Raw genomic sequence first — 27,290 nt, forward strand, 5'->3', positions numbered from 1 at the left:
TTCAGCAGGTCTGGTTGCAATCCTTCAGGATGCTCCAGTTTATACTTTGATTCTGCTCATGACCTCCTATGAGCTCAAAAAGAACACTAACCTGAAGAAGAAAAATGATCTGTTTATGCTGCAAATCCTTTTGACCTAACATTAAATCTAATATTAAAATCTAGAAACCAGTAGTCCCACAGAAGCATTAAAAAGGGGAAAATAAGTTCAAACGGCTGTCAATTATTTCTTATTCAATATTTTACAGCCCAACATGTTTTTTTTACTAGTTCTAAGCAAATGTTTTGTATTCTTCTGACCTTATGAGTCTTATTGTAATAAGTAGAAATGACTGACTTTAGAACAAAATGAGGATCTTAATCCAAGTTTCCATCTAAATAAATCCTCAAAACATCTACACCTAGCACTGATTCTTGAACATAAATCGACATTTTTGTTTCCAAAATAAAGACAAATGTCAGTCTAACTTGTTATTGAACTTTAAAATGACACCCTTAAAACTGAACCATAAATCACAAAGAAATGTGAGGTTTATTGAGTCAAATTTTTTATTGACGAGTTTGAAGCAGACGAGTTTTGACTAACATTAATCATTTCTTTATTTTTAGATCCTGGCTCTTCGTGAGACAAAACATCCTCTGCGCTGATTCAGAGAAAAGCCAAATATCCTGGGAGATCTTCCCGCTGCTTCTCCAGTCAATCATGATCTTTTACGTATTTGAATGTCTTCACATTTTCAGCTCATTAAGCAGTTTCAAGACACTTTATCAGATATTTTTCCATTTCTTCTTGTCTTTAATCTGGATTCTGCATCCTAACCCTTAAGCACCAGAGCTCCAGTGTTTATGCTCTTTGATTTACTGTAGTTTTACTGTAATTATGTGCTTAGTCAGCATTCACACTGAAGTGATTCTCCTGCTCCTTTCTGTACGTTTTTCAGCATATAAAAACTCAACACATTTAGAGATTTCAGTAATCTTGGTATAAAAACATTTTTTTTCATCTCGTTCAGAATATTACTGCTTGTATTTTTGGTTTTCATAAACTTTATAGTTTTTGAAATATTTAGCAAAATATGCTCCATAGGAAATGAATGAGAAAGTCTTCAAATTTCATCATTTTAAGCAGATTAGAAACAAACCTTTAAATATATTCATGGAATATGTTTTCATCTTTTAGAGTCTTTTTAAAAAAAAATTGGGATTACCTTCTATTTTAGCAACATGCTAACGTTTGTGGCTGATTTAGTTTACCGAGGAATTTTAGCCTATTTTGATCTTTAGTTGGTATTTAATCAATGTATTATCCTTTTTGCTAATGTGTATCTACTGAGGTTTTTATGCTAATTTAGAGTTTAGCTAAATTTGATCAAAATGCTAACATTTTTGGCTAATTTGTTATCTATTGATGATAGGCTAATTTAAGGTTTAGCTTCTATTTTAGCAACAGGCTAACCTTTTTTGCTAACTTAGTTTACTGAGGAATTTTAGGGTGTTTTGAAATTTAGCTACTATTTAAGCAACGAACTACCTTTTTTTTTTTTTTTTGCTCATTTGGAGTTTAGCTCATACTTTAGCAACACAACTGAATATTTTTTTGCAAAATTGGCATGTATTAGGGATCTTTTAACAATTTTACTTAAAGATTTTTAGAAATTTAGGTTAATTTCAGCGCTCTTTCCTAGTTTTTTTTAAAGATATTTTCAGTCTTTTAGCAAATTTTACATTTCACTAATAGCTTTTGCCTTTTCAGCGAATCCCTTCAGCAATTAAAGTAATTGTGTCATCATTTTCAGTAAAAGGCTTCAGCATCAGCAAAAATCATTCACACAAGCATTATCACAGGTAATTCAACTTTTCTAGTTTTTTAATTGTTAACATAATAATTCCATAGATTGTGAAGGAGAAAAGCGGCTCGTTGAGTTCAAACTGAGACAGAAAGTCAAAGATCTGTCCTTCAGCAGTAAAGAGCAGTTCAACATGAATCTTTGTTTGAATTAACCTGCTGCTCCAACAGAACCAGACTTCACTTCTTCACTTGGACCAGGAGCATCACAGTCAGAATCTAGTTCATGTTTTCTATGTTTGCTGTCAGGGCTCACAGTGTGTCTGCCTGCTGCACTCTCGGCTTCACGAAACAAAAAAGAATGTCATCTGATTCCTGAAAAACACAACATGAAACTTTCTGACGTGCTAGAGGAACGTTCTGGCTGTAGTACCACCCCCACACTGAGTGTGTGGAGGTGGCATCAGGTGTGTCAAAGATCAGCCTGGATCTGACCTTTCCTTCAGAACTCAGATTCATAAGGACGAGTTAGAAGAATGTCACATGTTGCCACCAAACTCCTCTAGATCAGCTTCCTAAGAAATCCGTCAGGGTTTATCACAGACAAGGCAGCGCATGGGGATTTCATTAAGCACTGGGAAAAGTCTGTAAGTCCACCAAGGCCTCCAGAACTTACTGTCTCCAGCACAAGGAAAGACACCGCCCCCCAGAGCAAACCAATAGTGTGTTCCTCCCACAAACACGTTGTTTCCTACTTCAGCTAGAATGCTGCCAAACAGGTTTGTGGCTTGATCGACTGGATCACAGATCTCCACTTCCTGACACTCAGCAGAACTCTGGATTTGGTTTTAGGCTGCATCTCTCATGTTTGTTTGACTCCAGCAGGCTGTGACAGTTCGCTCAGCATGCTGCTGGCCAGGTGAGTGCTCCAGCGGGGTCAGGTTAACGAGCTGGACGGCTGCTGACTTTCACAGAGGCTCTTCCTTGTTTCTGGCAGTCGCATGGTGGTGGGGTGGCGTACCGGGCTGCTCCTGCTGCAGGTGATCCACGGCTCTACCAGCTCCAGACACAGATCAGGTAAACCCCTCCTCTCACTGAGCTGACCACAGCCTGAGGGAGGAGATGGTGTCGTACTGTTGAGCTCAGCTGCTTCTCCTGAGAAGGACTTGAAGCTGAAATACACTGACGGAGCAAAAACAAAAATCTACTTTAGCCTCTTCGCACATGTATTATTAGACAGAAGTTGACCGTCTTACAGCTGTCAGACTCGGGACGGTTTCTTTCTAGGGGTGAAATGGTGAATTGATGAATCGATTTCTATTGCAACAATTCAACTTTGAACTTTGAGTTTTTCTCTACGATCCATCCGGTTCTATCCGGCCCTCCAGATCATTTTATTTTATTGTTATTAACGGTCTGATGTTATCTTGTGCTCATTTCTAACTTGTATAATTTTGACAAAATGTATATTGAGAGTTAAATATTGAAAGTTATTTAAGGTTTAAGTTGATTTATTCTTGAATGATATTCCTGCTTTTTTATTATTCATAATTATATAAAAAGTTACAGTTTTAAAGATTTTTGAAATTGGAATTCTGCTAGCTTTTTGGAATATTTTAGCATTTACTAAGATATTTTTTAGGCTATTTTGGAGTTTAACTAATATTTACATGCTAGCTGTTTTGACTAATTTAGACTGTTTTAAGGCTTTTGGAGTTAAGCTAATATTTCAACTACATGCTAGCTATTTTGGCTAACTTATTATTTATTTATTTTTTTAAGGCTAACTTGGTATTTAGCTAATGTTTTAGCTGGCTATCAGCTTCCGTGTTTTCAGCTATTAGCTTCAGCATCTTCAGCGGTCAAATTCAGCTTACATCATTCACACTAGTATTATCACAGGTAATGCTGTATATCTAGTTCATAATTATGTTAAAAAGTTACTGTTTTATATTTTTAAAAATGTAGTTTTAGAGTGTTCAATAAATGTTTATCCTGTTCGGTCCGCAACCTGAGGTGTGTTTTGGATGTTGGCCCCTTGTATGATTGAGGTTGACGCTCTTGATGAACTGTATAATGACAATGAAGGCTCTCAATTCAATTCAATTCAATTCAATTCTATTCTATTCTATTCTCCGTACATTAATGTGATGATGTAATAAACATCTTTCAATACATCCAGCATAGAAACACAAATCACATTTGTAGCTGTGAGCATCAAATTAATTTTCTTTAAAGGCGCGTCAGAGAAAATGCAAAATGAGTCTGTTTTTGGCCACTGACTGTAAAAGAGAACTGGACAGGGTGAGTGTGATGTCACCCATAGAAAATGATTTACTCCAGCTTCCAACCAAATGAAGCCACTTTTCCACAATGCAGACATGGACATTGTTTCCATGGCAACCACTCTTGCCAATCAGGAGTGAGCTTATTGGGAGACCAAACCTCAGGAGAATCTGCCAATCAAACATTTCAAACCTTCAATTTTTACTGAGGCATTTGATTGGTCAGTTTAAGAGTTGAACTACAAAAACGATATTAACAACATGAGGATCATCAAGGAGATGAAAAATGTTCCAGAGAACGGTTATTCTGACCAAGAGAATGACTGAGTAATAGCTGTTTATTTCTTTATAGAAGTCTATGGGATTTTGCCCTCTTGGAGCCAGGAGGTACTTCCTGTTTGGAATGCTAGGGGGGGAGGAGCCACTTGGTCCAGTTCTCTATATATACAGTCAATGTTTTGACACAATAACAATGCAGAAACAGCTATTTGTTTCTGAGCAACTGACCTGATTGTTAGAATTCCAGGACATTTTTGGCACTTTCTGGAGTATTTTCATTTTGGAGTGGAACAAAGTTTTTTTTTAACATTTCTATGGTATTGAAAGTCATCTCGAGACCTTTTCTTCCTGTTCCAGACCTTGTAGAAAATCCTTATTGTTGTTACTGTGTTGGAGACCGTGTCTCCTGCAGTCTGAGCAGATCTGCAGCATCCGGGTCCTGAGGAGCCGGTGGAGCTGCAGGGCGGACAGCCGTCCTACTCCTTCAGTGTTCCTTTGTGTTTTGCAGAAGAGTCAGTGGTGCTGGATGAACAGTCTGCAGCCTCCTTCCTGTCCCGTCACCTGCTCCGCAACAGCTTTGACTTTGAGCTGCTGGTGCAGGGAAACTTGGACAGGGAGTGCATCCAGGAGATCTGCTCGTATGAGGAAGCCAGAGAGATTTTTGAGGATGACCTGCAGGGGCTGGTAGGTTAAGCTTTGTATGGGATGGAAGTCCTGAAAAACAAACCAGTGATCATGAAATGGCTGGAACTTTCTGATGAACCACGTCTTTGTTTTTTTTTTTTTGGTATAAAAAGCATCCATAAATATTCATGTTCAGCTCAGAAGCGTAAAGAAAAGCCATACAGCTGTTTCAGCTTCTCGTGTTTATCATCACAAATCATAGGACGGAGCAAAGCATCTTCTGAAGAAAGTGGCTGCAAAGCATGATGGGATGGAAACATCTGATGCCTTTATTAAGGGAGCACTAAATTGGACGTCAATATTATTGATTTAAAATCTTTTCAAACTAACTATGAAGATGGTTTACACGTCAAAAGCCTTAAAGACACATTCAAATGTCAGAAGTTAGAAGAAGAACATGCAGACAATCTTCCTAGATTTGAGGATGAGATGAAAAATGTTCAGACTTCCTGGTAGAGCTGCTACAATTATTTGACTAATTAGTCGTTGCTTTATATTATATGGAGTCAGAGTGTAGTAAAGTTGAAAGTTAGAATGACATTCTGCTAGATTTATGGACTTTAGCATTTACTAAGGTTTGTTTGGCTAATATGGTGTTTAGCTAATATTTCAGCTACATCCTAAGCTGTTTTGGCAAATTTTGGCTTTTTTGTTTTTTAGGCTGTTTTGTATTTTAACTAATTTTTAACTGATTAACTAACTAACATTTATCTACATGCTAGCTACTTTGGCTAATTTGGGATTTTTTCATTTTTTTAGGCTAATTTCGCATTTAACTAATATTTTAGCTGGCTATCAGCTTCGGTATTTTTAGCTATCAGCTTCAGCGATTTCTGCTATCAGTTTCAGCATCTTCAAAGGCCAAATTCGGCTTCCAGTATTCACACTAGTAGTATCACACGTAACGCTACTGTATATATGTAGTTTTAGTTAGTTTAAAGCTAAGGATGGTTAAGATGTGTGCTTTACATCCAGTTTACCCATGACTTGATAAGTCAACTAATCGTAAAAAATAATTGCTGATTAGTCGACTATTAAAATAATCAATTGTGGCAGAACTACTTTCTAGTAGGAATCTTTTGTTTACCGTGGAGCCAGATTACCAACGAGTTTGAAAGCGAGAGAAAAATGTGATAGTGGATTATCTGAATGGTCCTGCAGATGCAGATGAGTGAATGCGGCGTGTTTGTTTTGGGGGTTAAGTCTCATCTTAGCTGCTTCCTGGTCAAACATCTTGTCTGAACACAAACCAACTTTGAGCCCTCAAACGACGGTTCTTCTTCCAGTTGGATACAAAAGCATCATCTGAGCAGTGTGAGGGGTTAAAATGTATTTTTTTCATTACAGAAGGACTTTTGGGACTCATACAGCAAAGATCCAAGTAAGTCAAACATTCCTCGTCCCTCCACTCCTGTGTTTGAGTTTATGACATTCAAAAACCAAACAGCTGGAGCAGTGCTTTCAGTTTCTGCTACTCACCACAACAAACACGCCCCTACAAGCACTGCAGTTTCCTGAAGTTGTTCTTGACAGTAAACGCCTCACAGAGGAAGGTGGAACGAGACATGGATGACAAATGAAGGTCCTGTTTGTGTTTGAAGGCAGTCTGTCCCGAGTGGACGTGTCAGGACTGGTGGCCGGCGTCCTGGGTGCGCTCGTGTGTGCGGTCATCGCCACGATTCTGGGAGTCTACTTCTACAAAAGCAAGAAAAAGAAGGAGAGGAGGGGGGCCAGGTAAGAAAGGTTTAGCCCAGGAGTCAGCAACCTGCAGCTCTGGAGCCACATGGGGCTCTTTGGTTAAAATGAAATGTTTTAAAAAGTAACTGTAAAGCAAAAAGTAAGTAAGTGGTAACGTTAAAAAAGTAGATTAACTTAAACTTTCTTCAACTCATTCACAAACAATTAAAGGTCGATATGAATCATTCAACGAGGATCCTAACAACAGTAGCTGTAATTCTCCATCAATTCTTTGTAGTTTATCACTGACACATTAGACTTTATTTAAACTTCTTCTATTGTAGAAAATCAATTTATTGTCAATAATATCAAACAGAATTATTAGTGTGATGGTGCCCATTTTTAAGAATAAGGGAGATGTGCAGAGTTGTGGTAACTACAGAGGAATAAAGCTGATGAGCCATACAATGAAGGTGTGGGAAAGAGTAGTGGAAGCCAGACTAAGAGCAGAAGTGAACATTTGTGAGCAGCAGTATGGTTTCATGCCAAGAAAGAGCACTACAGATGCAACATTTGCTTTGAGGATGTTGATAGAGAAGTACAGAGAAGGTCAGAGAGAGCTCCACTGTGTCTTTGTAGATCTGGAGAAAGCTTATGACAGAGTGCCCAGAGAGGAACTATGGTATTGTATGAGGAAGTCTGGAGTGACAGAGAAGTATGTCCGAGCAGTGCAGGACATGTATGAGGGCTGTAAGACAGTGGTGAGGTGTGCTGTAGGGGTGACAGAGGAGTTCAAGGTGGAGGTGGGATTACATCAGGGATCAGCTGGGATCATCAGGGATCCCCCTGTGTGATTGAGTTGACACCCCTGGTCTTACGTGTCTTTAGCTCCACTGTCTGGTCATAGGTGAGGTGTGTGTCAGTGGATAGAATAGATGTGTGATAATGATCTCCAAACTTTTGATTCTGGGCTGCTTCAGACCTCCTGTGAGGATGGAAGGAGATGGAGGTCCAGTTCCTGAGGGGGTGCCGCTAGCTGAAATCATCCCCCCCCCTCTGCCCAGTTATGGTGAAGCCTTGAGACACAGTGGACATTATGATGGCCCCCCACCATCTTATTCAGGGTAAGAGCATCATATTTTTGACTTCCAGCATCATCATCACAGCTAAGGAGAAGAATGAGTATATGAGAGTCTATGATGGTGTTTGGGAGAGCATCAGTGCAGAGCACAGCTCACCATCACCGCCTCAGCTCTGCAGCCTCACTCAGGAGAAAACCGACCACCACTCCAAAGACACTTCATGGAGGTTTAAAGAAAACAAAGCATAAATATCTGCTTCTCAGAGGAGGACAATGAGTTTGTGAAACAAAGTTAGTTTTTTGTGAACATAATTTCTACAACATTTTTCTGCAAGTTCAAACATGAGTGACTGCAGTGAGGACACATTAGATGGAGATGCTAACGAGCTGCTGCGGCAGCCGACTGGCAGGAAACACGCAGCAACACGACAGCTGTCAGCTGAAGCTGAAACGATCCGTTTCAGGAAGCAAATACAACACAAGGAGCATCCTGATGTTCAACAAGCAAAATGACAGAAACATCCAGACAGCCAAAAAACTAATAGAGCTGCCACGAATGATTATTTTAAAAGTCGACTAATCACCGATTATTTTTTCTGATTAGTCGACTAATCATGTCATGCACAAACTGGATGCAAAACACATCTTAACCATCATTAGCTTTAAACTAACTAAAAACTAGATATATAGCATTACCTGTGATAATGCTTGTGTGAATGCTGTAGATTAGTCGACTAACCATGGCAGCCCTAGAGGGTAAACTACACATTTGGATTCTGAACTGAAATAAAAAACATGAATAAAATAATAAAACAATTGGACGAAAGAGGAGTAAATGCTTGAGATGAAATCGACTGGAAAAGGAGACCAGCCGCTGAAAAGAGAAGTGCAGCAGGTTTAGAGAAGCAGACATGAAGCCTCGTCTGTGAAACTGTAGATTCATGTGGAAAACTGAGCACAAAAGCAGAAACCTGCAGATTATCCAGCTGAGAGTACGAATGCTTCTCTCTGATGAACCTGAAAACTCAGGAGGTTGTCCACTGGTGCACAGCCACTTTCCACTCAGTCAGAAAAGAAGGAATGGCGTGGCTTCTGCTGCAGACGTGCAGAGAAAGATCTACTGAAAGACCTCATCATCATCACCCACGGTAAAGCTGCAGAGAAAAGGAATCTGTGTGCATCTCCAGGATTTGAGTCTGGCAGCACAGATGGGGGGTGAAGGAGAATCTCAACAAGAAGGCCCCCGCAGCTTTGAATCCTGGCTGGGATCTTCCTCCCACAGCCCCCAAAACATGTCTGCTGGGCATCGTTAGGAGTTTCACCGTGGCTCTGTGAGCTGCCCGGGGGGTGGGGTGGGGGGGTTTACCCTCCCTGCAGCTAAGCTGGGGCATCTGGGAGTGAGAGTCCGGAAGACTAGTCCAGAGACTAGAGAGGCTGCAGTCACTGATATGCTGATGTTCCTGTCATGAAAATGTTGCAGAAAATCCTCTGTGGACTGGAGGACTTCCCAGAGCTGCTTGTGTTGATGTGAAGCTCAAACGCTGAAGGAGAAGCTGATGAGTCGTATTTCAGCTGCATGCTAGCTATTTTGGCTGATTTAGGAATTTTTCTGTTTTTTAGGCGAATTTGGAGTCTAGGTCATAGTTCAGGAACATGCTAGCAATCTTGGCTAATTTTGGATTTTTCTTTTTTTAGGCTGTTTTTAAGTTTAGATTATATTTCAGCTGTATGCTAGCTATTCAGGCTAATTTAGGATTTTTTTATTTTATTTTTTAGGCTATTTTGGAGTTAGTTCTGTTTAGGCTAATTTAGGAATTTTTTCAGGCTTTTAGGCTTTTGCATTTAGCTAATATTTTAGCTATCTGAGCCGCAGCTTTTTCAAGTATCAGTTCTAGCATTTTCAGCTATCAGCACTAGCATCTTCAGCGATAAATTCAGCTTACAGCATTCACACTAGCATTATTGCAGGTAATGCTATATATCTAGTTTGTAGTTAGTTTAAAGCTAATGATGGTTAAGATGTGTGCTTTACATTCAGTTTCTGAATGACCCGATTAGTCGACTAATTGGGGAAAATAATCGGTGATTAGTCGACTATTAAAATAATAGTTTGTGGCAGCACGACAGGGCACAGGTTACCTGCAGGAGCATCAACCAGGAGGAATGTTAGCTCTGAAGGATGTGCAGACGCAGCATCCGCAGCTGTCTGCTTCTGTCTCAGATTCACGCTCCTTCATTCATTCATTCATTCATTCATTCATTCATTCATTCATTCATTCATTCATTCATTCATTCGTACATTCAGGTGGATCACTAACAAAGGCTGTTCCCTCTCTGACCACAGGGACGCGCCCTCACCGCCTCCTCCAGAAGACTCGTAGCCAGAGCCGACAGCGCCTGCCCTCCTCCCCCCAGCGAGCACCGCTTTGAGTTAACTTCTCAGGGACGCGCGCGCGTCTCACTGCTCCTACAGCACTCTTTGTTGGAGAGGCTGTCTGCGCGCGCGCGTCCGCGTGAATGGAGTGTGTGTGTATTTTTAGAGCTGAAATAAACCGACTTATTAAAGAATGTGAATGCAATAAATGATTGTCTTCATGAGAGAGCCCGTTCGGCGCGTGTGCAGGTGCGTGGATCCCCGCGGCAGCTCCCGCATGTCATGACAGCTGATCTCCAAACCGCCAGCGCCTCCATCCTCTGTCAGGGAGGAGGACGGAGGCCAGCCCGTCTCCTGCTGCAAATGGCGGCTGCAGAGACGTGTGCGGAGGTGCGGCGCGAGCGCGGAGCTTCCATCACGCTCCCGCTGGTCCGCGCGGAGCGTGAGCTCTGCGGCCCATCACTCCAGCGCTGGAGACAATAGACAGTGAAATATACGGGGAGAGGGGAGGAGGGAGGAGGCGCTCCTGGCTGCTGTGACTCCCCCTCCTCCTCTCACTCCTTCTCCTCCCCATTCCTCCGAGTCCACAGGCTCGTCAGGCAGAGAAATAAACAGAATCGCGCGCTGAGAAGAGAGGACATTCCTCCCTCCCCTCCCCCCCACGTATCTGTCCATCCTCATCAGCCCTTTCTTTCATGGAGAGGAATTTTCCCGCGTCAGGCTTCGGGGAGCTCGGGGCTGGAGCGGGATGGACGTACGACAGAAAACCCAGGTAAGGCTGCCTGCATGGCTCCAGCAGCCCCAACAATGCCGCGGACAGCAGGCTCGCACGCGCCGCCTGCACGCGCCGCTCCCTCCGCGGACAGCAGCCTCAGGTAGAATCGGCCGTATTGTCAGCCGGAGAGGGGAGGGGTGTGGGGGCCGTCTCTGCGTGAAATGCGTGGAATGCGATGGAAGGTTAACAGTGACACGAGCGCGGAGACGGAGCAGCCCGAGGGGGATGGGTCTGAGGAGCCCGGCGGCACGGAGGGAGCGGAGAACCCCGCGAGAAGGGCTTTGTCTGCGCGCCACCTTTGTCTCCGTCCCCGGCAGAGGCAGGACAGGTAGCAGCAACAGAGCGGCGGCGCGGGAGCACCTGTGCGGGAGCAGGACCGCGGCATTCCATCAAACAGGGAATCGAACCCGCGCACGCCGAGCCGCTCCGCCGCACACCTGTCTGAACTTGGCGTAACGTGACAAGCCGCCGCTGACAGCTCCCTCTTAGTAAACACCGCCTGCTCACGTGACTGATCCTCAATTAAGACTCACCGGAGAGGACGCGAACCTGCGCGTGCGGCGGTGCCAGAGAGCTGCGGCTCGCCGTCCGCGCGCTCACCTGTGCGCCGTTTGCCAACAGGCAGCCACCTGCCAAGAGCTGCGGATTCCCGCACAAACCGCCGTGCTCTCATCCCCGCTGTCCACCGAGGGCTGGAGCGGCCTCGAGCCCTGCTCCCGTTAGCTTCGGCAGCCGTTGCCTTGACAACCTCATCAGTCTCCGCCAGACGCCTGATGCTCTGCTTCCTCTGCGCGCCAACAGAGGAGCCTCGCGGCTGCTCTTCATTCCAGGACAGAAACGAGAACCGGAGACAGGAGACAGCACGGAGACAGCACGGAGACAGCACGGTGTCATCCTGCTGCTCCTCATCTCTCCCGGTTTCAGTTTCACTGCAGCAGAAGCTCTGACGGGGAATTCAACCAGCAACCTCTGACTGATCTCATCAGGCTGATTTTACGCAAACAGCATTTCTCAAACAGTTTTAGTGAACAAAAGGGTATTTTGAGTTGATTACTTTTTTCTATTCCAAAATTTTAGGTTAAATTAATTTGAATAAACTGAGTAAAATCTATTCAAACAAACTTTGTTATATTTGATTGAGACTTGATAAAAAATAAAAAGTAACAAATTCCCAACATAACCAAATGTACTAATTTTAGTGAAGCCTTAAAACTTAAGTTTAATAAATTAATTTTATCAGGAGTAATAAGAATTGAAAAAAATGACTAAGATGTCTTTTTTAAGTTTATTTCGTATTGAAGTTGAAGAAATACAACAATCAAGTTAATATAATTCAGTCAAGCTGTTAACCCCCCCCCCCCCAAAAAAACAACAACAAACACTGAAGCTGATAGCCAGCTAAAATATTAGCTAAATGCCAACTTAGCCCAAACTTTTTTTTAAAAAAGCCTAAATTAGTCAAAACAGCTAGCATATAGCTAAAATATTAGCTAAACTCCAAAATAGCCTAAAAAATCTTAGTAAATTCCAAAATAGTCCATAAAACTAGCAGAATGCCAGATTTTAAACTTCAAAACTGTAACTTTTTAACATAATTATGAATAATAAAAAGGCAGGAATATTATTCCAGAATAAATCAACTTAAATCTTAAATAACTTTCAATATTTTAATCTCCATAAAAATATATTTTGTTTAAATTATACAAGTTAGAAACAAACACAAGATAACATCGGGTCATTAATAACAATAAAATAAAAGGATCTGGAGGGCCGGATAGAATTACATGGAGGGCCGGATCCGGCCCCCGGGCCTTGACTTTGACACGTGTGGTGTGAAGAAAGCAACCCCAGGAGGCGAGTTGGATTAGTAGCAGCAGATGGACATGTCCAGCTCGGTTTCAGATCTAACTCAGAAGATAATCTGGTTGTTTGCAGTAAATCTAGAACTTTCCAGCAAATCAGATTTTGATTCCTCAGTGATTCTGTAACTCGGCTCTATATAAAGTGTGTTACTGACCCATTCCAATGAAAATGTTGGTTTTGGTGTTTTTAAAATGTTAGCATAGCATTTCTCTCATGGTGGAACATTATTTCTAAATTGTGTTTCTGAGTATGTCTTTATTCAAAGTGTTGTCGGTCAGGACCAGATGAAGAGCAGTTGGAAACAGCTTGTCACAGTGATTGAGGTGCAAAAGTCTCCCTGCTCCTCTCCATTCTGATCATCCACTTGCAGTCAAATAGATCCATGAACGTCTTTGTTTTCCTCGGCTGAGCTGGGTCAGAACTTTATGGTTGGATTGAAATGAAATTGCTCACCATTTTTGTTCTGCCACTAATGTGTGAGGGGCTGTAAGCTAGCAGGAGAGAGAGTAAACAAAGGGATGATGGGAAATGTGGGAAGGCTCATTCTGCTCACAACTCAGGTGAATTTCTAATGAACTCCTGCTGCTCTGCAGAAACTATGTCCTAGAAAACAACTCAGGTTTTTGATTCTGGCTAAAAGCCTCATCATAAACACCTCACAAAAGATCAATAGATGATCGGAGTGGAACTTTAATAAAATATTGATTAAAGCTTGACCTTTTTTTCCGATACTATTTGCTTCATAGTTTCTTGCGTCATACATGGAAGTTCTGTTGTTTGGTTCGGTCCAGATGTGTGCTTTTTTCCCTCCACATGAGCAGCATGTCTCATGTTTAATTCGCTTGTTGGGCTGTTTGAGAACACGGCCGACGTTAGCAAACAAAGATTTGTTCAGAAAGCGTAATTTTCTATAAAGTTATCTGGAACAGGAGTGAACATGACTGCAAAATTAATCTGAAGAGAAATGGGCTGTTTGAACGGAGAAACTTTGCTTAAATGAGAGCGGGAACTTGGAGGAAACGGGGGATGTAGTGACATTTCATTTGATGCTTTTAATTCTGACATTCAACTCCAGAATGGGCTGATATTTCCTGAGTGACTCGGAGGAGAGGCGGCTGGATTTGAACTGAAAGCTGTCTGCAGGAACAAAGATGGTCCTTTTTGTTTGGATCCGAATGGGTCAAATAGTTATGTGCAACCAGAACACATTGGAGAACTTGTAAAATGAAGTGAAAGTAGCTTGTGAAAATGAGCACTCAAGCAATTAAATCAGAATATTTTGTAGTTTGAAACTTACTGGAGAACTGATCAGAACAATGTTTGTTTGGACCCTGAAAAACGAAAAGCTTCAGATATTTTTCTGACGTGTTGAACTGAGAAACACAAAGCAGCTGGTTTTACTACCTTCAACACTAAAATCTGATTCCATCATAAATCTTGGCTGTTCCACCATCAACACCAACTCCAAGCTTCTTCCACAGACGTTCCTAAGGACTGAGGTCTGGAGCTTCTCAGAGATTTTAATAATGGAGTCCACATAAAGGTTCTGAGTTGGTTTGCTGTCCTACCGATAAGACCCAGCAATACACTGAGAAAAACAAAAAAATTAAAAAGAACCTTGTTTTTAAAAAAAAGAAAATGTCTTCTTTTCGGTCATGCAGGACAAACAATCTCATCATGAAAGGTTTTCAAAAGAAAAATAATCTTAGTTTGAGAAAACATCATAGTGATTAGATTTTTCTTAAAATCCGAACTGAGACCATTTTTCTTCTAGATTTGTTTAGTCTATTTAAGGACAATTTTCCAATGGGGTAAGACTTTTGGACTCATTTAAGGGGCCTGTTTTTGAAATGTAACTATAAGGATAACTGACACCAAGGCCCAGTCAGAATTCTTCTCCCTTCATTTATCCCTCCAAATGGAGAGTTATGGAAAAATAGTTTCTAATATTTTGGACGTCAATTTCGTTCGGTGACATCATCAATGATCGCCGGTCTGCTAGCGTTAGCGCGGAGCTTCCAGCGCTTGAATAAACATAACAACAGCGGTTTATAACTTTAAAAAGGTCCCGCTACAACAAATAGTCATTACTTACATTTAAATGTTAACTTCTGGGGTTCAGAGTGCACCCACGCTTCTCAGCGCGACTCAGTTTACCCTCGAGATGGAGGACTTCGTAGCCCCTCCACATGGAGGGTCGGACTTAAAAAAAATATTCTGGACACCCTTACACTAAAAATGTTCCTTCGAATGGAGGGGAAGGACTGGGCCAAAATGTCATTAAATTGATTCTTAAAATATTGCAAATCTCTCCTGAAAAGATAAATAAGCTCATGGTAGCAAGTCCCACCCAGGACTGGGCCTGGGCAAAGGCGACCTAGGCAGCAGCCTAGGCTGCCATCCGCTGGAGCGGGTGCCAAATCACAATGATTATATATACATTTTTTTTTTTTTTTGTTGAACAGTTTGACACACCACATCATGTAAAAAAGTAATAATTTTAAAAAGTAAATAAAATAACTCAAAAGTTTGATGTAATGAATAACTCTGCAGTGCAGAGCCCCTCCCTTCCTGTCGCAGCTGCTGTCTAAGCTTGGTTGGTCGTAGGAGAGGGGTGTGCGGTGTTCCCGCTATTAGTTCTTTTAACTTCTGTTAGTACTTCTTTAAAACTTTAAAGATGAATAAAAGGAAGAGGAAAAAGCATGGGGTCAAAGCAGAGGTTTGTCTGTCTTACTTACATTAAATTGCTTGGAAATTCACTCCACCCTTTTAATGGGTGGTCCTGTGTTTTTTTCTCCTCAACACTTTTAACGGTTGAAACGCCCTGCTTTCCTCTTTAACGCTGGCTAAATGGTGGTGCTGTCAGTTAGCATGTGTGCCTACTAACGCCGAGCATCTCAATTCAATCCCTAAGAGATGTCAGAATCTAAGTACCTGCAGAGGGTGCCAAGTTCTTTTTCTTTTTTTTTTTTGCCTAGCGTGTGGTGCTGCTACAAACAATGATTTTAATAGTCTACTAATCAGGTCATGTGCAAACTGGAAGTAAGCACACACCTTAACCATCATTAGCTTTAGACTAACTAAAAACTAGATATATAACATTACCTGTGATGATGCTAGTGTGAACAAACCTAGCCATACACCTAACTAACCCTAACCCTAAAGAGGGTGCTAGCAACTCGCGAGTAGCATGCTAGTTTTGGTTCAACAATGTATGTATTTTCCGGACTATAAGTCGCACCGGAGTATAAGTCGCAGTAGCCAAAAATGCATAATGAAGAAGACAAAAAACATATATAAGTCGCTCCGGAGTATAAGTCGCACTTTTAAGAGAATAGTCCAACCTTTATGAACAAATTCAACAAGCCCGACGTAACGTTGGATTTGACATCAAATGTGATTCATGTGTCAAATTTGAGTCCGCTGAATCTTTTGATGTGCGTCTAATTTAATGCTCAATGCTTGTCCAAAAATGTGTTCATAAACTAGACACTCCCATTGGAGAAGCTGTCTGAAGTTTTTAGCCTCATCTCTACATGATGGAGTCTTTGGCTGTTTATCTCATTTAAAATACATGGAAGATACGGATGATGTTGAGAGGTTAAGTTATTTATTTTAAAGAAAGCATCTATGATCATCTCTCCATTCTGGGTTCAGGACAGCAGTTTTTTGTCTTTTTCTTACGGCGATCGTTACCTTCTAGCCTGCAGGAGCTGCATCTAAATGACAGTTTTTAGCTGCTCTTCTGTCTGTTTATAACCCAGTTTGATGGCTTGTTGTCCCGCATTAGCCCAGGAAGAGAAAAATAAAAACAATAATAATAATGTCTTGATGCAAATGACAAAAACATCATAACATCCATGAGGAGAATGATTAGATTATCAGGAACGTTTGTTTTGAACGTAACTTCTTCTTCTGCGTTTCTGTCAGCTGACACCAGTAGATACTGATACACAAACCTACAGTGCCCTCTAGTGGTTGTTATTGGGAAACAACCGCCAAAAGGAAACCGGTTTAAGTGGGGAAAATAACAAATATATGAGTCTATTTATGTCTAACAAAATCACATATAAGTCGCTCCTGAGTATAAGTCGCACCCTTGGAAAATCCATGAAAAAAAGCGCAACTTATAGTCTGGAAAATACGGGTATATTAATGTTTGATGTTTTAAAACATGACTGATGCTATTTGCATGTATTTACGTTCAACCTGCACAAAAACTGATGGAAATTCATGTTGGGAACACGTACTATGTGCGGTCAAGATACACATTGCTGTGCTGGCAAAGTAGACCTGTCTATAGCAGCAAATTGGCAAGGGCCAATCCAGTAATATATACTAGTTGGGGTGTGCAGCAGAATGTAACAGAAGAGAGCACAGTTTTAAACTTTTTTTTAAACTGCAAAAGTGAAGAACTTAATTTTAATTTATCACTCAATTGATTCCATAATTTTACTCCAAGAACTGAAACACATCTCATCTTAGCATTAGTACGAGCTTTAACCTGTTCAAAACAATAAAGACCTCTTAAATTATACTTACTAACCCTTAAAGTAAATAGCTTCTGTATATTTTTTGAAACCAAATTATGTTTTACTCTATATACAATTTCTAATACCTTGACGTAAACAATTTCCTTTAATTTTAAACTATTATTCAGTCAAAATAAAGAATTTGTTGGTTCTTAATATCCTTTTCTTTTGAGTATTCTAACAGCCTTTTTTTGTAGTTTAACCAATGATTCAATTATAGTTTTACCAGCATTTCCCCAGATCTCTGCACAATATGAGAAATACGGAACGACTAATGAACAATAAACAAGAAACAAACTCTTTTTGTTCAATGCATCACAGATTTTAAACAGAATACCGATAGATCTAGAGACTTCGTGTTTTATATGATTTATATGAGATTTCTAAGACAATTTATCATCTATTATTACTCCCAAGAACTTTATTTCTTTAACACATTGGATTTCTACTCCATTTAAATATAATTTAACATTTTCAACCTTTCTATTTCCAGAAAATATCATAAATTTGGTTTTGTTTTCATTCAGAGATAACTTGTTATAATCAAACCATTTTTTAACCAAATTAAATTCCTGTTCGACAACATTCAACAGCTCAACAATATTTTGTCCTGAACAAAACATATTAGTGTCATCAGCAAACATAATGAATTTCAACTTTTTTGACATCAAAAAAATATCATTAATGTAAATTGAAAACAACTTTGGTCTGAGAACAGAACCTTGTGGGAATCCACAAAAAATATTTCCTAAATCAGAATCTGTATTGTTAATGGTTACATATTGAACCCCATTTTCCAAATAACTTCTCAACCAATGATGTGTTTTACCCCGAAGTCCATAATATTCACATTTTTGTAACAGAAGGGAGTGATCAATGGTATCAAATGCTTTGCTTAAATCAACAAAAACAGCTATTGTATTTAGTTTTTGATCAATAGCAGTTGCAACATTTTCCACAAACTCCATCACAGCATGTGCAGTTGAGCAGTTACTCCTGAATCCATACTGGCTCTCATTTAATAAATCATATTTACTCAAAAAAGCATCCAGTCTAACTGCAAAGAGTTTTTTCCAAAATTTTAGAAAACTGTGGTAGCAGTGACACTGGTCTGTAGTTTGATACGGTTTCCTTATTACCGTTTTTATAAATCTGAACCACCTTAGCAACTTTCATCAGGTCCACCTAATCTTTTCTTGAGAAGACTGTTGGGGCGGTCCTTCAGGCTTCATGTTCCTGCAGAGGGTTGCCAGGGTCGCTCCTCTTCATGTGTCTGTTCCTTGGAAGGTCGATGGGACCGCTCCTTCATGTTCCCCGTCCCTAAGGATGGTCGCTCTTCCCCTTTGCTGCTTTTCCTGTTCTGGAGGAGGGTTGCCAGGATGCTCCCCTTCATGTGTGCTGTCCCTGAGGAGAGTTGTCGGGGCCGCTCCTCGTCATGTCTGTTCCTGAGGAGGGGTTTCAATACCCCTCACATCCGTCTGGCTGCAGCAGCTCTGTTTTCTGAACTTTTGTTTTGCTTATAAAGTGTTTTGGGCATCTGGGATCTGCCCTTTTGGGGAGGGGTACTGTCATGATTCAGTGCCCAGGATGTGCAGGTTTGATAACTCTTGTTCCGGTAGGGAATGCTGAAAAGGTGGTATTGTTCAGTTTTCATGCTCCATTATGTCTTTTTTGGGTTGTTTGTTTACTCTGAGGATCTTCACACCCACATTTTTTCTACTCTTTTCACAAAAGACTCCACTGTTTTTATCTGAAGGAGATGTTAATTATTGTCAGGATGATGTAGGGAACCTTCAGCACCAACACTTTTATCAAACTGCATCACTTCCGCCTGCAGTGTATTCATGTCTGTCCTGTGTGTCTCCTGCTGCTGTGAGTGGAAGTCTAACTCCTCTCTGTGGTCCTCAGCCTCATGTATGGGAGCTCCAGGTCATCCCACCCGGATTCAGAACTCCTCCACAGGCAAGCCTATGCCCCCCCTCACCCGCTTCAAGGCTATTCAACCAACCATCATCCAGGAAGGCAAGGCGGAGCATGGGGCACTGCTGGTCGCACGATCGGTAAGGAAGGAAGGATGGAGGGAAATGAGGCATTTCTGTTTTTCCACAGAAGTCATAACTCCAGATCTGTTGTTAGAGGATGAGTGGAATGGAATTACATGAGCTGTTCAGGTCTGCTAAGTGAATGGGTTTTCTGGAGGAGTGGGAGGAGATTTGCTGATGCCAGTTTGGTTTAAAATAAATAAGATTTAATATATATGAGAACAGCCGCATAGTAACTATGACTGTTTAAAGCTCTGCTTATTGTGTTTGGAGTAAAACACATCAGGTCTTAATCACTTTTTGATCTTGTTTTTTTTTTTTTTTTAATTATTGCTCTTTTCTTACTGAAAATAATAAATACAGTAACAAAAAGTAACGATGACTGAGGAGTCAAAATACTAGAAAAGTGTTACTCCACCCTCCAGAGCAGGCCTGCAGTTCCTCTGGACTCATCCATATTCTAGCAGGATTGAAAAAAGATGTTTTTAATTGAAGTAAATCATGATTAACTTTACAAAAGTTACTGCCGAGGAAATGCACTTGTAGCTCCTCTACAACCTTTTGATTCATGTGAAGACCACAAGAACTTTAAAATCAACCCAACAATAAAAAAAATGAGTGCATTTTAATCTTTGCATATTTTAAACTCAAAATTAATTCATGTGAACCAGCAGCAAGGATGTAACCAGTAGTGATGCTCAACTTCATGTTTGTGGTTTTAAGGTGAGATGTGTGCTCCTCTCAATGTGATATGAAGACGTGCTCAGTGCATCAGAGAGACTTGGATGTCCTGCAGCTCTGTTTAAAAACACAGCTGTCATGTGGACCACAAAAAGGGCTTCACTTGTCTTTTGCAGATAAACTAATCAGAGTTTTGTCCGTCCACATGACAAAGGACATGCTGTTGGCAGGAAGCATCTTCATTGCGTTTGACATTTGAAACAGACTGAACTTGGACAGTTTGTGTTCTGTGAAGTTCCATTTTGCATCCAAGTGATCACTGAAGTGACAAAATTAGTCTGACTTTGTGACAGGCTTTGACAAATATTTCAAATAAACTATAAAATGGTAATTGCAGAACCTTAGTCTGGGATTTGTCCGTATTGTTTTGACTTGAGGGGTTTTGTTGCATGTTTGCAGGTCTGTCCGGCCTGTTTGATGCCAGCCTCCATCATGCTGGTCCCTCAGCCCCTGACCCCTCTGTCATGAACCTGATTTCCGCTCTGGACTCCCGTGGTCCACAGTCTGCACCCCCCACTTCCTCCCTCCTCTCTCAGTTTCGTAATCCTTCTTGGCAAACCGGTGAGTTTCCAGTGATGAAAGAACTTTCAAAATTCCACTTTTATTTTTCCTACAATGTTCACTGCAAAAAAAATATGTTGTGTTGAGACAGAAGCTGTTCCTGCAGCTCACATGCTTTACCTGTGTCCTGCAGGCATGCACACGCCGGCCCCAGCAGACCTCTTCATTGCTGGAACACTCCCAGGTTCCAGTTCCTTCCCCTCCTCCTCAGCCCTTTCAGCGTACCAACCTCCCGGCTCCTTCTCTGGGCGATCTTTCACTCCCTCGCTTTCCTTACAGGATGCTCCTACATACAGCCCATCCTCCAGCAGTTTGCTTTCTCCCCATGATTCTTTGCTCCACATAAAAACTCCGTCCCAGTCCAGTTTGGCCTTTGAACGCTTGTTGCCGTCTCAGAGTGCTGCATACAGGGGTTCCCATGAGCCTTCAGTTCCTCCTCATGCCCAAACTCCTTCCTCCTCCTCCAGCTGTCACCTCCCATCCCCCAAATTCAACCTGTTATCCCCTCACCTCCACAATCGCTCCTCTCAGCTCTACAATACTTCCATGTTTGCTTCTTCTCCGGGCCTCCCCTCTGCACCTTCCTCCCAGCCCCAAACTCCTCCAGAGATGGTGATTTCTCGGCATGACAGTGTGATCAAGCATTATCAGCGCTCATCACCTGCCCAGTCCTCAGCCCTGCAGCAATATGCCAGTTATGGTGGATCATCAGAATACCAGCAGGCTGTCAGCCACCACAGGCACGCCGGGGTGTCCTGCAGTCCTTTAGGGGAACAGAGCCCTTCTACTGACTCCAAATCCTCACCACAGATGGAAACCCAAACCTACTCCCCAATCATGCCAACTCCCTACTCATCTTTGTCCTCTGGTCATTCTGCTTCCTCTTTATCTGTGACAAAGGGAAACAAATCTTCAAGCTCCACCAGTGGCTACTCCTCCTCTGGCTCAACATCATCCTCTTCCCAAAACCCCCACACCCCACCATCAGCGTCCTCCACCTCTTCTTCATGCTCCTCTAGTTCTAAAACAAGCGCCAGCTCCTTTTCTGTTCAGTCTTGTCAGCAGCTCCCCTCTCAATCCGCTCCAGCACCACCCCCCCAATCTGGGGTGTCATCTACACTTATGCAACAGACAGCTGCCAAACAGTGTTTGTCCAGCCACGCCTCTCAATCTGTGGCCAAACCAGGTGTAGGCCTGTCAGACAGCACACCTGCCCAACACCATTCACAACCCTACTCCCCCAATCAGCCCCCGCCTACACATATGAGCCAACCCTACAGAGACTTCAGCTCACCTCATTCCCAAGACATGGGCACCACAACTGGGGCTTCAGGGGGAAAGGTGTTCACTGGGGTACCCCCAGGAGGACGTTCTTTCTCTGCTGAAATCATCTATGAGGACTCCAGTTTTGGCTCAGCTTCTCTCAAGAGATCAAGCAGTCCGTCTTTAGGTTATGGGAGTGAATCAGCAGGTAGTGGACATGCATCAAGTGTTGCTACACACAGCAGTGGAGTTGGATCAGCAGGATCAGGGAGTGGAGCTGCTAGTATTGGCAATGAAAGCAGCAGCTCATACCATCCACCTGATTGTAGTACCTCACCATCTGTTACTTCTGCCCTCACCCACCCTGCATTGCCTTCCCCTGCTGCTACTGAATGTCTTTCACAGTCCCCTGGGGCCGCTGGGTCTGCAAAATACATGCCCTCTATCCTGTCATCTGCTTTCATATCCTCACCACAAGGCTTTCAAAATCCAAGCCAAACTTACCACTCAACTCCGACAAAGTCCAAGACAGAGACCAACTTGCTGACAATTGATCGGTCCAGAGACGAGGAAGAGAACAGTGATTTCCTAATCCACCACCTGCTTAATACTCAGAGCTCAACCTCCCATCTCTCCCAGCATCTCTCACGTCCACAGCAGCTGCCCCAATCTCTCAGTCAGAGCAGGTTTGGGGAGGGCAATGAGATGACTTATGACCTTGAAAAGGCTTCAGACGAGCACTACCACTCTCAGAGCGTCATTCGCACTGGGAATGCCACCAGCAGTTCAGGACCTGAAACAGCAACTTGTGACACAGGAAGCGTCTCAAACAGACACTTAGAAGCATCTCAGATGAAACAGCAGACGAAGATAGGGCTGGCCATAGCAAACAGCACTGCAGGGGGGTTGCGAGGGGCTGAATCTGTATCACACTCCCAAAACCATCAACAGAATGAGTTGGGTTCTGTTGTCCACTATGGAAGGGGGGATCTCTATCCACAACACTCCCAACACTCTCATCACACGTCACACATTTCCTCCCATTCTCAGCAACATACTCAACACTCCCAACAAGTATCCCAGCACTCTCAGCATTCCCAACAAAGTCTTTCAGGTTCCCACTCTCACAGCAACTCTCACATGGAGCTTAACAAGCCTTCAAATGCAAATGACAATAGCTATCTGTGTAACACACCTAGTATTCAACAGGCTCAACAAAATCAAGCCCCCCATTCTCTGATGGATTCATCCCCAAATCCTCCTCACCCGACTCACAGCTCACTGATCTCCCATAACACCCACAGCAAGATGGAGTCCCAGCAATCTATTTCAAAGCAACCACATCAGCAGCATTCTTTGAATCAGTCAGGTATGGTTGTGGGTTCAGCTGGAGGAGTGGGGCCACTGGGGTTAGAATCCCAGTCTCAAAGCCAGTCCTCACAACTGCAACTCCACCTTCAGAACCAGAATGTTGACGCCTGCTTCAGCCTTGCTGGCCAGGCAAGGAACCCAACTCAAACCAATCAAAGCTCAATGTCATCTCTGGACATGTTGGATCAGTCTCTCTCTTGTGCCAACAGCATGGAAAGTGGAGGACCTCTGGACACAGCTGGGACGGGGGTGACTATTCCTTTAAGGAAAGAAGATGGTGGAGAGAGGCCAAGACAGCAGCACAAACTTACACCACACCATCATTCGCAACAAAAAGGGGCAGATATTCACGACTTTCTTGCAGAACCAGATATGGGTCTGTCCCCACCGTCACACCTTCACTGCCTCAACCAGCCTTCAGTCCATGCACAGTCACATGGCCCCCATGATCAGCAAGCCCTCACTCACCATCAGATGCCACATGCTCAAATGACTCACCATCACTCCCACCAAATAGCAGCAAACATGGGGACCCCCCAACAAACCCAGCAATCACAACCAATAGACCATGAAACCCAGCTGTCACACTCCCAGGTAGACCAACTCAAACAGCACCAGTTTGACCCAATGACCGTGGCAGATAAAGTAGGGCCACATCAAACCCAGCAGCAGCGGTATCCACCACTGACATCCATCTGCTTTCCAGACTCTCTACTGCAGGATGAAGGACGTTCTTTTTTCCCTGAGATGGAGGACATCTTCTGCTCATCAGAATTTAAGTCAAGCTGTGTTGGGGACTGTAGGGCAGGGCAGATGGGTCGGGATAGCCTGAGTCAAGGACGTCAATGCGTAAAGTCAGGAGGAACTGGAGAAGATTATGGCGTGGTTGGTTCTCGATCTGATCAAACTTATGGACAGTACTGCCACAACATGCTGGGAACAGGTGGAGGCAATCTGCACTTAGACCTTGACTCTCTGAAAACTCATGAGCTTCCATCCACAGTGAACACTGAACAGCTCGGTCTAATCCAGTCCCAAACTCCCAACATTGGATTAGGTCCAGGAGCTCCAGGGGAGAGCTCTGTCAGCAAAATGATGGGAGCTGTTGGTGGCAGTTCCAACACAAGTGGTCTGACATCTCCTATTTTCTGTTCTACACGACCCAAAAAACTGCTGAAGACCAGCTCCTTCCACTTGCTCAAACAGCGACGTGAGCCTCAACCCCAGACAAAGAAAAACTACGCCCAAGAGTATGAGTTTGAGGATGATGAAGATAAAGCTGATGTTCCAGCAGACATCAGACTCAACACTCGACGCCTCCCTGACTTGTTACCTGACTTGGTGTCGAGTTGCAGGAGGGGTGGTGGTGCATCGGGGGTCAGTGGGCTCAACCCAGTAATGGGTGACATGGACTTTTGCCGTGCTTCCAGTTACTCTTCTCTTGAAAACCCTCCACAACTCCTCCCACATGATGGCCCTAAGAAAAGAGGCAGAAAACCAACAAAACCAAAACGGGAAGGCCCTCCTCGCCCTCGAGGTAGGCCACGCATACGCCCCCTTCCAGAGCCCCCATACTGCAGAGGTTTGATGGGGTCAGTGGCTGGAGAAACGCGAAGGGGCCGTGGACGGGGTCGAGGGCGTGGCAGACGAGATGAAGGCCTGGTTGAGACCCATCGAGATGTTAACAAAGCACAAAGCCTTGCATATCATCATCAGCAGCAACAGTATAACTCACAGGTGAATCTCCAACATCCACAACCTTACAGTCAACACGTAGACCGTCAAGCTGCGCACCAGCAACCGCAGCACCACCTATACCAACAGTCGCAGGGTTCCTGCTCTCACCACCAGCTTCACCCTCAGCAGCATTATCAACAACAGCAGCCAGCGCCCCAGGATCAAAATATAGTCGCACCTATCAAGGTAATCAGGGTCACATGAAGCTGTCTGTGTACACTAGGAATTTGTTCACAGTCATTTTAATCAGCGGCAGTTCTACATGCTTAAGTTTGCACTGTTTTTCAACATTAGCATGATGACTTTCCACAGCTCTGATATCTACTCACGACTTTAGCAGCAGATTACCTCCATCCTACTTACACTCTTAGATGAGAGAAAGAGGAAAAACAAAGATGTCTGCCTTCAGCTAAATACTTTAGCTCAGTGGCCCCAACCTGTTTCAGGCACAGACCATTTTATATTTTCATGGACCGTTCCAAACATTGCTGAAATTAGAATTTGTACGTTTCTGGTTTTTGTAAATCTAATTTCAAAATAAAACAGTAAAGTCTTTTGCCATATATTAGCATGCAGGACATTCTGCTGCATGGGAACAACTGTCTCAAATTCTGTATGTTGAGGAAGACTCCCGGTTTTGTCTTTAAACAGCAGCTCTATGCTTCTTTGAAGTCGAAGGGTCTTCTTTGGTTACCTCTCTCGCTCTTTTCTCCCCAAAGAAACTTTACAAATCTGTTTCATTTTTTTTTTCTTTCTAGCTTTTTTTGCTTTGGGCTACTAATTTTGCAGTCCAGGTAGCCTTGCAGGTAGCCACTTTAAGTCACGTGACCAAGACAGATGTTGGGAACAGAATCTGGCATTTTTCCCAAATAAAACTTGATTCAAAATCAGAAAGTAATCTGAGCGGAAAAAATCCAAGTTAGCACATGTATTTCTTTTTCTCTTTCTGTGGCCCAGAACCAAGGGACCCATGGACTGGTACTGGTCCTCAGCCCAGGAGTTGGTCACCACTGCTTTGGCTAATCAAATATAAACAAAGACTGCTAATTTATAATCATCCCATCAAATCCCAACATGTACATAGAGAATGAGACCTCAGGTTTTGGGTTTTTACACCTTCAGGTGTATCTAATTGGTCATTTTCAGCACATTGCAGAGGTGGGCGGAACAAACTCTGGCCAACGTGCTTGATTCACTACCGGCTTCATTTTTACCTCTCAGAATTCTGTGGTTGACATAAGAGGCTATCTGTTCAGCGTGTGTGCGTCTATGTAGTGAACTTTGCTTCCCCCAGGACAGCTGGGATGGGCTTCTGCGACCCCTGTGACCCCTCCTAGCAAAAGCCAGATACAGATGATGGATGGACCAAAAAAATGAAAGAAAATATCGAAAAATTCTTATGTGCAATTAAAGCAGAGGAATTCTGAAATGACCAGGGAGGATTTTAGTAAAAGCAAACTTACCGAAACTTATTACAGTTGGTCAGCCTACGAAAAGTGAGGATGTGAATTTGATGTCGAAAACACTGAACAATAGCACTGACTGTCAACAATTTCCTGAAAGACAGAGACAGATTTGCCCCTTACAAGTGCATCTGTGTATTCCAGATCAAGCTGCCTTTCACCACCTTACCCCCATCAGAATCCCTTCTGAGGACAGACTCTCTGTCCAGCAGTGAGCCCGTTCTGTCTGATGGCTCGCTGGGCTCAGCTCCGTCTCTGGGCTTGAGTCCTGGACCCAGCAGCACCATGGAAATCAGCAGGAGCGACCTGGACCAGACTCAGAGCGAACAGCAGCAAAGAGTGGGAGAGGTAATGAACACACGAGGCTCACAGGAGCAGGCAGAGCTGGAGCAGCGGGGAGAAAAGCCAGAGGAGATAATGAGAATCTTCTCTGACTGGCACTTCTCTGTGAGCTTAGCTTTTGTTTTAGCTGCTCAGCGGCTGCAGATTCTGACCGTCTTGCCAGTTTCTGTGGTGACCCCACCTGTGTTTGCCCACATTGGCTTAAGTTGACACTCAGTTTGATGGCTCACTACGCTAGTCAACGGTCTGGTGGACAGCGTAGTGTGCTTTGCTGCAGTGAGCTGGCGAGCTTCTCTTTAGCAAGCTAATGAACGCTGTTGCATTGAGCAAGTGAGCTCCACTATAGCACGCTAATGAGCTCCACTTTAGCAAGCTAGCAATCTCTGTTGTATCAAGCTATCAAGCTCCACTGTAGCATGCTAGAGAGCTCCACTT

General features: G+C 43.0%; 2 protein-coding genes and 1 long non-coding RNA gene across 5 annotated transcripts in view; 2 read left to right on the forward strand and 1 right to left on the reverse strand.

Annotated features, from left to right (window-relative positions):
• Positions 1 to 1,848: 1,848 nt before the first annotated feature.
• On the reverse strand, positions 1,849 to 11,703 carry LOC112145942. Its single transcript, XR_002919164.2, has 4 exons — positions 11,474 to 11,703; positions 6,513 to 6,728; positions 4,578 to 5,063; positions 1,849 to 2,967 (listed from the first exon to the last, which is right to left on the reverse strand). It is a non-coding gene; the product is annotated as an uncharacterized LOC112145942 (long non-coding RNA).
• On the forward strand, positions 2,575 to 10,365 carry prrg2 (proline rich Gla (G-carboxyglutamic acid) 2). The gene is made up of 7 exons (XM_024271436.2): positions 2,575 to 2,704; positions 2,783 to 2,862; positions 4,858 to 5,033; positions 6,381 to 6,414; positions 6,635 to 6,767; positions 7,691 to 7,834; positions 10,136 to 10,365. The coding sequence occupies exons 1-7, from the start codon at positions 2,691 to 2,693 to the stop codon at positions 10,170 to 10,172; spliced, it is 618 nt and encodes a 205-aa protein (XP_024127204.1). The 5' UTR covers positions 2,575 to 2,690; the 3' UTR covers positions 10,173 to 10,365.
• prr12b (proline rich 12b) overlaps positions 10,418 to 27,290 on the forward strand; it is a 38,398-nt gene continuing 21,525 nt past the window's right edge. Inside the window, exons 1-5 of one of the 3 annotated variants that reach the window (XM_036213037.1) lie at positions 10,418 to 10,937; positions 19,244 to 19,395; positions 20,518 to 20,679; positions 20,813 to 25,236; positions 26,658 to 26,861. In XM_036213037.1, coding sequence (XP_036068930.1) covers positions 10,861 to 10,937; positions 19,244 to 19,395; positions 20,518 to 20,679; positions 20,813 to 25,236; positions 26,658 to 26,861 — 5,019 coding nt within the window. In that variant the 5' untranslated portion in view covers positions 10,418 to 10,860. Of the gene's footprint in view, positions 10,938 to 11,821; positions 11,977 to 19,243; positions 19,396 to 20,517; positions 20,680 to 20,812; positions 25,237 to 26,657; positions 26,862 to 27,290 lie in introns of those variants that run through there. The other 2 variants (XM_024271434.2, XM_036213038.1) reach the window with 2 other exon arrangements.

The sequence above is a fragment of the Oryzias melastigma genome, linkage group LG8, assembly GCF_002922805.2.
Source record: "Oryzias melastigma strain HK-1 linkage group LG8, ASM292280v2, whole genome shotgun sequence".
Classification (NCBI taxonomy): domain Eukaryota; kingdom Metazoa; phylum Chordata; class Actinopteri; order Beloniformes; family Adrianichthyidae; genus Oryzias; species Oryzias melastigma.

Bases quoted from the DNA above. Each gene is read 5' to 3' on its own strand.
- prrg2 (XM_024271436.2), top strand. The intron at 6,415-6,634 runs GTAAGTCAAACA...TTGTGTTTGAAG, and splicing joins CTCATACAGCAAAGATCCAA to GCAGTCTGTCCCGAGTGGAC. The intron at 6,768-7,690 runs GTAAGAAAGGTT...GGGCTGCTTCAG, and splicing joins AAGGAGAGGAGGGGGGCCAG to ACCTCCTGTGAGGATGGAAG.